General features: G+C 36.4%; 1 protein-coding gene and 1 long non-coding RNA gene across 10 annotated transcripts; both read left to right on the forward strand.

Moving 5' to 3' along the window:
• LOC146926764 (putative F-box protein At3g21120) lies at positions 1–2262 on the forward strand. Of its 3 annotated transcripts, XR_015005503.1 has the most exons (4): positions 13–1012; positions 1452–1506; positions 1611–1645; positions 1937–2262. XR_015005503.1 is itself a non-coding variant. In XM_085700260.1 (3 exons), exons 1-2 carry the CDS (start codon positions 114–116, stop codon positions 1468–1470), a joined length of 918 nt encoding a protein of 305 aa, XP_085556386.1. In that variant the 5' UTR covers positions 13–113; the 3' UTR covers positions 1471–1506; positions 1611–2262. The 3 variants fall into 3 exon arrangements, 2 of the variants coding, with proteins under 2 accessions (XP_085556385.1, XP_085556386.1); XM_085700260.1 differs by having other exon boundaries at positions 1611–2262; XM_085700259.1 differs by lacking the exons at positions 1452–1506; positions 1611–1645 and having other exon boundaries at positions 1–1315.
• A 1482-nt stretch (positions 2263–3744) lies between these two features.
• Positions 3745–6973, forward strand: LOC146926765 (uncharacterized). Of its 7 annotated transcripts, none has more exons than XR_015005506.1 (9): positions 3746–3813; positions 3980–4347; positions 4578–4675; positions 4769–5010; positions 5191–5305; positions 5449–5505; positions 5983–6051; positions 6194–6306; positions 6655–6973. It is a non-coding gene; the product is annotated as an uncharacterized LOC146926765 (long non-coding RNA). The 7 variants fall into 7 exon arrangements; XR_015005508.1 differs by having other exon boundaries at positions 6200–6306; XR_015005510.1 differs by having other exon boundaries at positions 3745–3813; positions 4765–5010; positions 5983–6306.
• The last annotated feature ends 9011 nt before the right edge of the window (positions 6974–15984 follow it).

Genomic DNA, 15984 nt, shown 5'->3' on the forward strand with positions numbered 1-15984 from the left:
ATAACAAGAGTGGTTAATAGAAAGTCTTTCCTCTGTTCTCTTTGTTAGTTTGTTTGAGTTTGTGTGTGTTATATGTTCCATTGATAACAATTAATTGTTTGCTAGGGTTCAACATGAACTGGCGGCGGTTGTTTCCGAGTCAACCCAACCTCCCTGACCTCCCCAATGAACTTATAATAGAAATCATCTCGTGGCTGCCGGTGAAAACTCTCGTTCGATTCAAGTCCGTCAACAAGTCATTTAACTCTATCATCTCTGATCCTTCCTTCGTTCAAATGCATCTCAAGAAATCCGCACGAAATCCGCACCTCGCACTTATGTTGGAACACTTTGATGCGATTCTTTTCACCTTTCCAATTTCCCGTTTACTGGATGAACTACCGATCACCGTTCCTCTTGATCCTTACTATCAATTGAGATATAATAGCTGTAATTGGTGGGTTGTTGGTTCCTGCAATGGATTGCTATGCTTGATTGATCAGGATGCCTCATCCGATCATCAACGCCTCTCTATCTGGAACCCAGCCACAGGAGAAAGTTCTGAATTTTATTCTTTTAATGAATCTCGGGATGAAGATCCATTGTACTCTTTTGGTTACGATAACCTGGTTGGAACTTTTAAGGTCGTAGAGTTTTGTGTAGAGCGTGATCGTGGTAATCTAAGAAGCATGGTGAAAGTTTCCAGCTTAGGGGATACTTGTTGGAGATATATTCAATCTTTCCCTGTGCTTCCACTTCACAACTTTGGTAGTAGTCAGAACAATGGTGTGCATTTAAGTGGTACTATTAATTGGTTGGCTCTTCGTGATTACTCTGGTTTAGATTACTTTCGTTTGAATTACAGTAGGATTAGTATTGAACAATATGTGATTCTTTCACTTGATCTCTCAACTGAGACATACACTCAACTGTTATTGCCACGAGGTTTTGATAAGGTGCCACATCATCAGCCAACAATTGTAGTTTTGATGGATTGTCTTTGTTTTTGTCATGATTTTGAGAAAACCCATTTTGTTATATGGCAAATGAAAGATTTTGGAGTTCAGGAGTCTTGGATTCAATTATCCAAAATTAGTTCCACGAATATATCTTCGACAAGTGTTGAACTTTGGGATTTGTTGCCATTGTATCTTTCTGAGAATCGTGATAAACTGATATTAACCTATAAGAGTATATTTTCAACAAGTGATGAAGACGGAATGGCATTAACCTATAATTGCAGAGATAACAGAGTAGAAAACATTCGACTTACTAAATATATACGGTGGTCGTGGGCCAAGGATTACGTCGAAAGTTTGGTTTCAACTTTTTGAATGTGAGTTTTTCTTCCACATACTACTTGTTTGAATTTATTTATGCCACTTCATGTATGTCGCTATAAAATCCTTGTTAGTGTTTAATTATATATTGTATGAATATTTTGTATTATGGTTTATCCGCTTAGCTTAGTCTGTCTATATTGTTGATTAACTACCGACCATGGTTGGATGTTTACCATTATTGGAAGTGTAATGATACTTGCATTTGTCTCCTCTTTTAATTTTCTTAATTTTATCTCGAGTTGGGTCGAGCTAATTTCTGTTTCCCCTCATCTTGTCAACACACCTCAGGAGGTACAACATCAGTCAAAATAAAAATTCAGGAGGTACAACTGATTTCCCCTTATAAAAATTTCAAAGCATTTAAACTGTTATAATTAAGTTATTTTCATACTAGAGTTGCACTTATTAAAGCCACATGTAAAGAGATCATACTATATTGTTGAAGCAAATATCTGGCCTTGTGAAAGGAACAAGTGAACTCACTATTTTTTAGTTGTTATTTTGTTAGTTGGGAAAATTGAATCTATGACCTCCATATGACTCGAGCCTTATTGCAAACTTATCGTTAATGTTTTACCTTGATTTATCATTATTTAACCGTTGATTTCTTCTAGGTTTTTTATGAGGAACGTCAAGCCTATAATGCTGTTCTGCAGCTCGTGAACTCCCAAAGAGTTGCAAGATACATACATTATCAGCATTTTACTTTTCAACAATTTTGGATGTAGCTGGAATGTATCCCTAGGGGTTTTGTTAGCTTAGTATGAATGTGATGTTCTTCATGTTACTGCTTCTTTGAATGAAAATTAAGGCGATTTGATTGACTGTTACTTTGAATGAAAACAATTTCAGTTTATGTTACTCCATGACTGTTAATACAGTCCTTAATTGTATCAAAAACTTACTTTGACACTGTTTCTTATGATAATGGTTGAGAGAATCTTGGAATTGTTTAATGTTTCTAATCAAAAGATAAAACCTTTTTTTTTTTTTTTGCAAGGAATAATAAATGCAGTGATTTGTTTTAATTGTTTAGACGGAAAATAGTCAATTTGTTATTGAAGTGTAAAACATGAATGAGATTGCTTTTGTGGCTTCATCTTGGTGGTGCTTGGAAATGTCTTGATTTGAAAGTTTAAGGAGGAGTGCATCCTTGATTTACTTTCTTTTTTCTCAGAATACTTCTGTATGTAAAATACAGAGAACTAACTTAGTGATGAAATAGTTCAAATGCTAACAAGCTCCCCAAAAGCATTGGTCAAGGAATAAAAAGCAAATATTTTCTGTAAAATATAATGCTCCTATTTGAATTTACTAATGCATTATATGTTATACTTTTGAATTATTACTTCGCATATGTTGTACGTTTGAATTAATATTTTTCGTTATATGCTCCTAAGATTATAACATTCTTCTTAATGACTCAAGAGCCTCATTCTTCTTAGTAGTATTCAAAAATATAAAAAAGGTTTACTTTCTTTCTAAAATGGTTTAATTTCTTTCTCTCGGAAATTCTGCTACAACCATGAAATTCTGCTACAACCATAACATTCAAAATCAAACTTATATTGCAAAAATCCATTGCCTCTTGGGCATAAATACATGATTGTATATGCAAACTGAAAATAAAAGGTTCGTTTTAAGGCCTTCAGACAGATAGAATGTTAATGGTAGAAGGAAAATACAACACATGAAGAACATGATAGAGGTGATCAGATAACACCTAAGTTAGAAATCATTCCTTTGGGAGTTGCGAGTTCATTTTTTTTCTTGGAGGCTAAAAGTGTGTTTGCTGAATGATTGTAAGAAATAAGGATACTAGAAGGAAGTACTGTGCTGTTTAGTCATAGTTATCTTGGTGACTCTAATTTGGTAGAACAGAAGAAGGAAAGATGTGGGACTTGAACACAGTTTTGGCATCGAACATTTAATTAGGTGAACCCATCAGTTCAATCAATTGTGAAATAAATAATTCATTCTAGCTGCCATGACTTGGTTGATTGTCACTAGTACAAAAAACACTTATTAACTCAGACATTTTAAATGGGTTGCTATCCACTTGATTTAAAAAGAAGAAAAGTGGTAAGGTTTTTATCTAGAAGGAATTTAAATGGGGTAACCAGATTTAAAAAGTACTTCAATTTAATTAAAATAATAATACTAAAACCAAACACGATGGCCTTTGTTCTCAAGTTCATCTCTGAAACTCAACTCTATAACTTTCTCTCTCAAGTTCATATCTCCTCTCTGAAACCCGAACAAGTTCATCAATGCTTCCTTCAGCTCAGCTCACGACCATACTTCAAGTTTATCCCTCCGTTCAGCTCAGCTCAGCTTATCCTTCAAGTTTATCCCTCCGTTCAAGTTTATCCTTCATTTCGAGGCCACTCAGCTCACGACCATCCTTCAGCTTGCGATGAGTTTCTATCCCTCCGTTCATATTCATCATCATCAGATCGCCATCAATGCTTCCTTTAATTTCCCGATTGAGGTATTATCTTAAATTCGAATCTCTTTACTCTGATTCCTTTTTCATGTTTTATTTTTCAGATTCTTTTTTATATGGGTTTGTAGTTTAATCACTACTATTATTGTTGTTTAGATTGACGAGGGTTTTTCATAGTTTTTTATTTTTATTTTGGTTTTGCTTTTGTTAGGGTTTGGATTGAGATCTGCTTGTTGAGGGTTTGAATTTTTGAAATTGGATTTTCGAATGGGTTTTTTTGCAGCAATTTGGTGTTCTTATGTTTGATAGCTTTTGATGTAACAATTTAAATGTGTCAAAATGTTCGTCGAGGAGTAGAGAAACTATGTCTAGTGGTGATGAAGATAATGGCAGCAACATAATTTAGGGAATGAATCAAGGATGATGATTTTGGGACAAGGTCTGTGAGATTCACGCTCCAACCAACATCAGTTGGTCCTTATTTTGGAATTTGCACCTTGGTTATTCACGGTTGCTGCTAGCACAATTGATAGAGACTTCCCCAGTTATGTTACACTAGGTGACAACAAGCACTTTAAGGTATTGTATTTTTGTATGTTCTTGTATACATTGTGTTTAAAAAGGATTTGCACATGCATCCAATCATTTTTAATTCGGAGAAGGGGAAAAATATTAGTATCAGTTGAAGTATATACAAGTAAAATTCTTAGGATTTATGTAAGTATTTCTCCCTCAATTTAAAATTTCTAGACATAACTCTGATTGAAAGGGATTTATGTATAATTATTGGTCTTTTTTTGGATTGTTAGGGAACTAGTCTTTCATCTAAGGACTTGCCAACACACAAGTTCTATCCTTTGATTAGTGGTGAAGAAGGCAAACATTTCTATGCTCTATCTAGGGATGCGTGAGTGAAAATTCTCCAAGTTTATTATTTGCCAATGAATTTGTTTATCTGCTAGAATTAGGAAGATTGTTTCATATGCATTGTTGCAGAAAGTTCTGCAGATATGGAACACTTGATGTTGAAAAGGTGAGGGAAAAAATAGTGGTATGCCTTGAAGATGTGTATTTTGGAACTATTCCAGATGCAGAAGCTTCTTCTGCAGGAGCAGTAGGAATGATTTTGGCCAATGATGATGAAAGCTATTATGATTTTATTGCATACCCTCATGCTTTACCTACTTCACAAGTAAATTATATTGATAGTCAATATATTTACTCCTACATCAAAAATGAAAAGTAATTCTTCTTTTTTTTTTTTCCCTTACATTAATTTCGGTGTTATAACATAGTGCTGCTTTGCTTGTGAGTGAGTGCTTCTCTATAATAAGCTACTTAATAAGCTTTGTAATTGTGTTTTCATTTTGACAAAGAAGAGGTTTTGGTGTGTTTGTTGAATGGTGTTTGTGGTTGGAACAGGGAGCGCTGGTTTTTTGGGCTCAACAGGGGTCGACTGCAGTGCATAAAGGATTAATATCAGAGGCTAAATTTTACAAGGCAGATTACATCATCTCTCTGGTTCTTATGTAAACAGGTGATGACGTTTCTTTTTTCCCAGCTTCTTTTGATTTTCCCTGTGTCCTTTTAAGTTCACATATAATATTTACTAGTGCCGTGGAGATTGATTATTTTCTTTTCTTTCTTTCCAATTGTCCAATCTGTGATGGTTTATGACAGGAAGCATCCTTGTTGGATATAACTGATCAAGCGTGTAGTCTTTTTAGCCCATCTGAGGTAATTTTGTAATCATCACGGGATATGTGATCAAATGGTTGAATTCTTCCTCTATAAATATTATTTAAATAAAGTAAAATTTAAAAGATGTCAGGAAATTATTTTATTTACACGACAACTTTTAATTTTTCTTTTGGCTAAAGCCTATATTTTCTTGAACTATGGATTTTTTTAAAAACGGTGTTCAAATTCTATGAACTTTCATGTTAGCTATAGTTTGTATGACAATTGTACTGATTCTTAAAATTCCTTTTAGTATATAATTGGCTTCTCATTGTTTCAATTTAATGGCTTAATTAATATGTACATGCTTACAACCTTTGTCAATGTTTATGGCTTGAAATCCCGTTGATGCAAAATCAGCAAGGAGAATTAGTATTACTTCACTAATGATTGGTTCTCCTTTTGGAGGATGTATCTCGAATTTGAGACAATGTGAACCTTTGGCTAATTTCCATTTTTTTATTGCTTCTGTAGAAAAGCATGTTCCTGGCAGCTTTGAAAAAGCAAGACTTCGGTTTGCTCATGCAGAAACTGTATTGTGAGGTAAGAACTAGTTTTCTGCTGTTAGGCTGAGTCTGTTTATGTTCTGTGGTTTTGCGGTGGCTGTCCTGTTTCAGCCCTGGTGCTTTTCACATGCTTTTATGCTGCTGCTATGGGGATTTGTATCACTGATTTTTTACTTCAGCTGCAGTTTTCTTTGGAGCTTGGTGTGAGCTTCCAGTGGCTGCGATTCATTTGTTTTGTTTCAAGCAGGGCATCGATACATATACTCCTCTCCTATCTCAATAAACATGAGAGGTATTCAAATTTATGTATTTTTATATTGTAAAAGCATATCATTGTTGATCTTGTCCCTATCGTTGGATTTCATTTGAAGTTTGAGCCTAATATGCAGTACCATCTATATCTTAAAATATGTTTTGTTGATTATTTATTTTCGTGTTAGATTGCTTTCTCTTCATAACAATGAACATACTCATTTTTTTTTGGTAGATTACGTGCTCATTTATTTAATCTAGATCATATGAAAGGGGTGATGGTAAATGCCAACATGTTTAGTAGTCATGCCCCATTCTTTCATATAATGCTGAATTTATAAAATGAAAATATAAGTAGAGTCTAAAACATGTTTTCTTAATTGTACAGGTTCAAGTAATGATTACTGCAATTGATTCAGTTGATGCTTTGGGCCATAGTGAGGTTATTGGCAAGGAGGAAAAATAGAAGGCCGTTGATAAGACTTTGCAAATTCTAGGTTCTAAAGCTAGTGAATTGATTTCTTCTAGTAAGCTTGTCCATGTCATGTTAATAGCTTATTTTGTTAGATGAACAATATTTCTCTTATTTTTTATGTTTACATGACGAGACATTGTGGTCCAGAATTATTTTGTAATTTGACATGTACTAGTAAGCACACATTAAGTTTTAGTAAATTAATATTATTGTTTTATACCTTCATTGATCATATGATATTTCATATTATATTCAGTACCATAATCGTGTATAAAAAAAAAATTAAAATATAGAGAGAATTTAAATGGGGTGAACCGATTTAAATTCTAAGATTTTTGACTCTTGTTAGCCTTTTTTAAATGGTATCAACCGATTTAAATTAATAGATTTTAGATGGGTTCAACCGATTTAAATTAAACGATTTTAAATCGGGTAAAGGGGGCTGACTTAAAATCAAATACACTTTTTAAATCGGTCACCTATAAATCGGATGTTCACCCGATTTAAAAAGTCATATTCACCTGATTTAAAAAGTGTTTTCTGCACTAGTGTGTGTATATAATGCTCCTAGCTATATTGATGCCATGCCATGATTTGATTAATCATAGATTCATTTTTTCTTGTGTGTTTTGTTATTTAGCTTTCGAAAGCCGATCTTTTAACAAATAGACATTTAGCCTAGTGATATAAATACAGGTTTGATCTTTCATGTTTCAATGATCACACTATGCTCCACTTTATCTTATGGCTATATTAGATCTCTAAACTTTATGTTGTAAGCCACTCCATCTCTTATGAAAAATGAATAAAAAAAATCAAATTGCGGTTGAGGCCATTGTATGATCAGGGCTGGTTTCCTTAAAGAGGCTCATGTTCCTTAAAGAGGCCATTGTATTTGGGTCTTCTGTTTTATCTTGGTTTTCGGGTGTCAAACATTGATTACGTTTGAACCTTTCTAAACCGGTGATATCTTATTTTTTCTTGGGAAGGGAAAAAGTAAGCAAAACCCTTGAGAATCGAGGTCCGGGAGTTGTTTTCGCTACGGGAAGGTGTTAGGCACCCATAACGACTATAGTAACCTATAGGAACCGTCTTTAATTTCTACGCGCGCGCTTTATTTTTAAATGCTATTTGAAAATGTTATTTACACCTAAAAGTTACTAAATGAAGAATTGGAGGGAGAAGAATGTTTTTGGATTTTTATTTTAGTTGAATTGAAGGAATTTTGTTCCTTGCCTACGTACCCGTTTAAGGGATCAAATCCACCGTAGTTCTCTCTCAAAAATATTTTTGTTTTTGTTGGTTGATTTTAAGTTTGAAAATTGGAGTTTGAAGAATAGAAAGAGGCCTCAAGGGCATGAGATTAGGAAATAGTGAGGTTGGATTAGTGAATTGCAAAAGAAGTCAAAGTTTGATTATTTTCATTGAAATTTGATTAAGAAAATGGAAAAGAAAATACAATGGGATGTTGGATCCCAAGGTTTATTTGGAAAAGCTTTGAGTGAAGTTGTTCACATTTGTTTGGGAAATTGGTTTTTTCTAAGTATAAGTCCTAGGCATTCATCTAAACATACAATCCTAAACATACATCTAAACATGCATATTCTAGCTATAGTGGTGTGTGTGCATGTGTCGGTGCTTGTGTCGGTGTACATCTTTAGAGTCCATTGTCCTTTACATCATACCCTAAATACATTCTATGGCCTCTTTGCCAAGAAAATTAAGAGCATGAAAGTAAAATATTACAAGAATTCCTAAATCTTTACATTCTAATTTTGCATGAAATTGAAACTTGAAGTGCAAGAAAAGATAAGGGATGAAAATATGAGATGGAAGGTGAAATGCTCATGATGTATGCAACAAAATAGAGGAAATTGTTAGTAGTATGGGGAATAAAGAGATGGAGGTATAGGTAAGCAAGATAGCACTAATAAAGTGACAAAACTTAACAAAATAAGTAGCACAATATGCCTAAAAGTTCACCACAATGACAAGGCAAACATAGGACTCATAATCCTCATATCATGACTACTTTACAAAGCATTTTAGTTCAGTTCCAAATACAAGAATTATGAGGAGAAGTCAAGCCAAGCCTTGTAGCACATTTTAGGCATATTGTACACTTTATTTTCACAAGAATACTATCATTACTTGCAAAACAAGGAATTGACAAATCCCATTCACAAACAGCAAACACAAAGATGCAAGTTAGTGACAAGCACATCACAAAATCATCCAATAAGCATATGTATCAATTGGACAAAAAGTCATATCAAAATGTGGCAAAAATTTGCAAGAATTTAACAAGAAAGATATCTAAAACACAAGCTACCTCATGTACATTTTTTTTTACCAATTTTAACATGTAAAATGTTCACAAAGCATCAAGAAACATATTAAAATCACATAGGCCTTTTTAGGAATTTTTCATGGAAAATTTTAGACAAGCAGGGGTGAAAATAGCAAAAAAAACAGCAAGAACGTGCAGAAAGGGGGGGGGCGCATAGCAAACCAGTGGAAATGGGCCTAAGGACGGGTTAAGGTTCAACCCATGGGTTGAACCGGTTCGAAGGCATATATATAGCCTGAACCGGTCCAAACTTATCATTTTAACCCTCCCTCTCTCTCTCTTACATTCTGCAGACTCTCCCTCTCTCTCTCTAGGTCTGGACGAGGAAGATGATCGGAGTGGTTCTCCGGTGTGGTGGCTGCCGGTGGCGCCGCCGCACCGGAAAACAAAACTTGCTCCTCTTTTAAAAAATTTTATACCAAACTAAACCTCTTCTCTTCCTCAGTTCGAATTCGCAAGCAATTTTTAGAGACAGTCACGCATATGAGCTAGATCTACAATCTAAGTGTGGCGAAAATTCAAAGAGGAGAAAAAGTGAGAGGAGTACCAAAACGTTTACGTCTTTGAGAACGTTGTTACGTGACTACTTCGTTTGGCTTCGTATTGTCTCCTTTGTCTCTTGATTCTCTGGAAATTGCTTTAATCCCTAACTGCTTCAGTTCTTCGCAGATTCAAGGTTGTTTCCTTGCTAATCTTCAGTTTGAGGCTTGGTACGAAACCCTAGGGTTTTGGATCGGCTCGAATTGGAGTTTGATTCTGTTTTGTCGAGCACTTTGTTTCAATCTTGATGGAACTGGTTCGATCTTGATGAATCTGCTTCCGTTGAACTTGATTCGATCTAGATACTGGTTTTCTTGATCCTTTTCTTCTCCTCTTCCATTCTCCTCTTGTGATCGCATACGTGCTCGAATTGCAAGAGGAAGGTTCGATGATGATGATCCTCGCAGAGAATCACTGAGAACCTTCGTGATTTCAATCGAATTTGGTTAGAATTTGTCGAATTTTGAATCTGGTTTGATGAAATGATTGCTGAAATGAATCTGTTATGGTTGAATTGATGAGAATTGGTATGGAATTGAGAGGATTTGGAGGATTTTGTGGTAGTTGTGGTTCGGTTAGGGTTGTTAGATGATGAAGTTCTTCATGAACTTCATCATGTTCTTGATGAAAATGTGACTTTGATCCACTTTTTGAGAGAGAGAAAGAAAGGGTTGTGTTTGCGTGATTTTTCTGTGATGTGGCAGTGAATGAATGGCTCTGCAATGATTGGAGCCTTTTATAGGCTGCCAAGTGTAGCTTCTGGACCAATAGAATATTGCCACGTGGCACTGGACCTTGTAACAAACTCTTGGACAAATGGACCAATAAGGAACTGACACTTGTACAGACCTAATGACTTGGACAAAAAAAAGGACTAAAATGCAAATACTAGAAACTTTAGGACTAAAAATAAAATAAAATGAATTAAAATTGGTAATTGGAAAATAACGTAAAGTGGAACGTCTAAAATTGACAAAACGGACTAAAACGAACCAATGGCCTAAATGAGGTACTTTAAAGTACCTCTCTGCCGAAATTTCGTGTGAAATGACCAAAATGCCCCTAGGGCTAAAAACGACTAAAAACGACTCAGATGCAAATTTAAAATGGATTTTTAACAAGGGATTGAATCAACGACTCATACAAGCAACATTAAAAGACTCAGAGACAAATTTTAGGATTTAAACAGTAACTTGACACTTGAAATGACCAAAATGCCCCTAGGGGCAAAACTGACTCAAAAAATGACTTCAAATGCAATTTTTAAAATGGATTTTTACATAGAATGAAACACAGACTTATTCAACCTATTTGAAAGGGCTCAACAAAGTTTTGAAAGATTGAGAGACATTTGACATAGGAAATGACTAAAATACCCTTACATGTGAATTTTGCAAAGAATACTGAAATAAAATGCAGAGAAAGATGGAATTGATCAGAGACAGTTCAAATGACTTATAATGCGAGGAAAGAAAAATTGACTAGTATTTTTAGGTCCAAAATTAGGGTATAACAGCTGCCCCTATTTAAGTTTCTTTGTCCGGAGAGTCAAGAGACGAAGTCTTAGAGTTGACAGGACGAAGATACTTAAATATTAACATTTGCACTGTTTTTGGACGTAAAAATACGCTTTCAGATTTTCAAAATTATGAATGCTATGCAATATTTGATTATGAATGCAAGACAAACAACTGGAGTCTATGGAACCTATCATGTCACTGGGGATTCAGGTGGACATTGACAGGGTAGACAAACCAGGGATAGAATAATAAGGTGCAAGTTGTTCTTTGGGTCGAACTAGTCACTTGACCAAGAAATACAAAACAAGAGATAGGTGCAAGCTGTTCTTGGGACTGAACTTGGCACTTGACCGGAGACATAGACATATAGGCAGATACAAGCTGTTCTTTGGATCGAACTTGACACTTGGTTGAAGATACAAACAGATAGGCAGACACAAACTGTTCTTTTGGATTGAACTGGCTGTTTGGCTGGAGACATAGACAAAAGGGTTGATACAAGCTGTTTCTTTGGATCGAACTTGCTTGTTGGATTATCACCACATCATGTGGGAAAGTGCAGACTGTTCTCTTAGATCGAACTTGTCGTTTGACTGATAACAAAGCGTAAGCTAGGTACAAACTGTTCTTCAGATTGAACTTGCCGTCTGACTGATAACAAAGCATGAGCTGGGTACAAACTGTTCTTCAAATCGAACTTGCCGTTTGACCAATAACAAAGCATAAGCTGGGTACAAACTGTTCTATCGAACCTGCCGTTTGTCCGGAAGCATAGGTATACAAGTAGGTACAAGTGGTTCTTTTTTGGATCGAACCTGGCACTTGACCAGTAAAAAGATACAAATTGAAAGTCTGGCTTAACAAGATACCAATTGAGGGTAAATTGTCATTGACTTGATCTGAGAATAGACATGACCATTTTTGTTGGCCCAAGGGTAAATTGACATTGATTTGGATTGAATTGAAAGTTGAATTTGACATTTGACATTGGCTTGGAAATTGAAATTGACATTGACATTGACATTGACATTGGCTTGGAAGTTGAAATTGTCATTTGACATTGACATTTGACATTGACATTTGACATTGATATTGGAATTTGACATTGGAATTGGATTGAAATTGGAATTTGACATTGGAATTGGATTGAAATTGGAATTTGACATTGGAAATTGACATTGGAGATTGACATTGAAATTGGAATTGGAATTGGAGATTGACATTGACACTGTCACTGGATGTCAACATTGGAATTGGAGATTGACATTGACATTGTCATTGGATGTCAACATTGGAATTGGAGATTGACATTGACATTGTCATTGGATGTCAACATTGGAATTGGAGATTGACATTGACATTGTCATTGGATGTCAACATTGAAATTGTTATTGGAGTTGAGATTGCTTCGAATTCGACATTTGACAAGGTTTGGAATTGAGTTGAATTTGACAGTTTGACGTTGAAATTGAGATTGGAATTGACATTGGAGGTTGGAAATTGCTTCGAATTTGACATTTGAAGTTGAAATTGAGATTGGAAGTTGCTTCGAATTTGACAGTTGACATGATTTGGAATTGAAGTTGGAGAGTTGAAACTTGCATTGAATTTAGCAGTTGAAAGTTGGATTGGATTTGACAGTTGAGAGTTGGATATGCAACATGTATGCATGGTATAGCAAGATTATTGGATGTATGAGCACATAAAATGCATGATTATGCATGTATGAATGCTTGAAATGCATGATTGATTGGTAGTTTGACAGAGAAGTTTCACAAAGGCAGATGAGACATTGGGAGATTGGGCACATAGTGGCTCGTGCTGCAACATATTCACAGGGGAAAAACCTCTTTGGAGAGACCGTCGTTGGGAGACGTATCAAAACCATGGCTGAGGGCAATAAAATATGTAAAGGAGGACCCTTGGAAAGTCCTTGGATACAGGTCGCCGTTGCTAGGCGTGTCAGTGCTGGGTAAACATTGGATGTTCGCATCTGTGGTCAATGCTTTTCAATATTTCATTCTTTCATTTTCAAACCCCACTTTTGCCTGAACCGCCCTTTCGGGTTTTCGATTCACCGGGGAATAGATTCTTTTCATTGCCCCATTTTTGCCTGAATTGCCTTCATAGGTTGTCAATCAGCGGGGTGCTCATTTTTGCCTAAGCCGCCCTTTCGGGTTTTCAACTTAGCGAGCTTTTCATTTTCATTTTCATTTTTTCACTTTCATTTTCATGTCTGTTTTTTCATTCTTGCCATTGACCACAGATCATCCTGGGGAGTAACCTGCTTGTAACATGTATTGAAATAGACATTGATATTCATTCATTCATGCATGTTTCATTGAAATGTACCCTATTGCTCAGGTTTGCTTTCAAAATAGACAGAAAAAGATTTTTCAATTTTCAAAAATGTTTGTTTCAGACGTTGACATTATCAAATAGAAAGAGAATATTTTGTATATAGCATTGAAAGTAGAAAGAAAAAATTGAGTTTCAAACAGTAGAAAGGCTCAAATTGATGTAGAAGAGTGGGAGTCGGCCAAAGGCATGACTTCACGGATTTACAAAGCTTGGAAAATGGTAATTTTATTGGTTGGTGATACATTGAACACGATGACCGCTACATTTCATAGAAATCTTGAATTCACAAGTACAGAAGCCTCTGATGAAGACGATCATTGACAGTTGCAGATGCCCCAAGGGGTGATGGTGATTTGCCAGATATAGTTACTCGTCTTTTATCAACCTCATTTTTGCATGAACCGCCCTTCCGGGTTTTCGGCTCATCGAGGCGCTCATTCTTGCCTGAGTTGCGTACAATCTCAGCGAGCTTTTTCATATTCATTTTTTTTGTCCCTAACTTTTGCCTGGATCGCCCTTTCGGGTTTTCGATCCACCGGGAAGCGCATTTTTGCCTAGGCCGCCCTTTCGGGTTTTCGACCTACCACGCTGTTCTTTTCTTTTTAGACAAAGTATTTCTTGACTATATCGGCATTAACAGGATTTGGAAGCTCAACATCATCCATGTGTGTAAGAATCAAAGCACCACCAGAGAAAGCCTTCTTGACGACATAAGGACCTTCATAGTTAGGTGTCCACTTGCCCCTTGGGTCGGGTTGTTGGCTTATCCTTCTTTTCAATACAAGTTCGCCTTCCTTGAATTCTCGAGGTCGGACTTTCTTGTCAAAAGCATTCTTCATTCGCACTTGATACAACTGTCCATGAGTCATAGCATCCATACGTTTCTCTTCAATCAGATTCAATTGATCGTACCGACTTTGACACCATTCAGCCTCAGTTAATTTTGCTTCCATGATTACTCGAAGAGATGGAATCTCCACTTCCAGAGGGAGAACTGCTTCCATACCATACACAAGAGAGAAAGGAGTTGCCCCGGTTGAACTGCGCACCGTAGTACGGTAACCATGCAAGGCAAAAGGTAGCATTTCATGCCAGTCTTTGTAAGTAGTGACCATCTTCTGAACAATCTTCTTGATGTTCTTGTTAGCGGCCTCAACTGCACCATTCATCTGAGGTCTATACGGAGAAGAGTTGTGATGTTCAATTTTGAATTCTTCACATAAAGCCTGCATCATGCTATTGTTCAGATTGGAACCATTGTCAGTGATGATCTTGTTGGGAACACCATATCGACAGATGATGTTATTCTTGATAAACTTGACAACCACTTGCTTGGTCACATTGGCATAGGAAGCAGCTTCAACCCACTTGGTGAAGTAGTCAATTGCCACTAGAATGAAACGATGTCCATTGGAAGCTTTTGGTTCGATTCTTCCGATCATGTCAATGCCCCACATGGAGAAAGGCCATGGGGAAGATATAACATTGAGAGCATGTGGAGGCACATGAATCTTGTCAGCATAAACTTGACATTTGTGGCATCTTTTGGCATGTCTGTTGCAGTCACGTTCCATTGTTATCCAGTAATAGCCGGCTCTTAACAGTTTCCTTGACATGGCATGGCCCGAAGCATGGGTCCCAAAGGTACCATCATGTACATCATGCATCAACTTCTCAGCTTCTTGTTTATCAACACATCTCAACAAGACCATGTCATAGTTCCTCTTGTATAGGACTTCTCCGTCCAGAAGGAATCTGCTAGCCCATCGTCTCAAAGTCTTTTTATCCCTGTTGGAAGCACCAGGTGGATATTCACGATTCTGCAAGAATTGTTTGATGTTGTAATACCAAGGCTTTTTATTATTCACATCTCTATCAGCTTGATCTGGCATATTTTCAATGGTGAACACATGAGCAGGTCTGTCAAGACGTTGTACTTTGATTACAGGCACATCATTCCAGTGATTGACACGAAACATAGAAGACAAAGTAGCGAGAGCATCAGCCATCTGGTTTTCATCCCGAGGGATGTGGTGCAGCTCGACCTTTGTAAAGTACGTCAACAGACGTCTTGCATAATCACGGTACGGGATTAGCTTCTCATGATGAGTCTCCCATTCACCTTTTATCTGATTAATAACAAGTGCCGAATCTCCATAGATGTCAAGGTGCTTAATTCTCAGATCAAGGGCTTCTTCAATGCCCAAGATGCATGCTTCATATTCAGCTATGTTGTTTGTGCATTCAAAAGTTATTCGAGCAGTGAAAGGAATGTGGTGCCCCTGCGGAGTCACAATGATGGCTCCAATTCCTTTACCGTAAGCATTAACAGCACCATCAAACACCAATCCCCACTTGCTATTGGGATCTGGCCCTTCATTGATCAGTGGTTCTTCACAGTCTTTTGCTTTCAGATACATAATCTCTTCATCAGGGAAATCAAACTTAATTGGCTGGTAATCATCAAGAGGT

This window comes from Medicago sativa, chromosome 4 (assembly GCF_051527215.1).
Source record: "Medicago sativa cultivar Bolivia chromosome 4, Bolivia_mono, whole genome shotgun sequence".
Taxonomy (NCBI): Eukaryota; Viridiplantae; Streptophyta; class Magnoliopsida; order Fabales; family Fabaceae; genus Medicago; species Medicago sativa.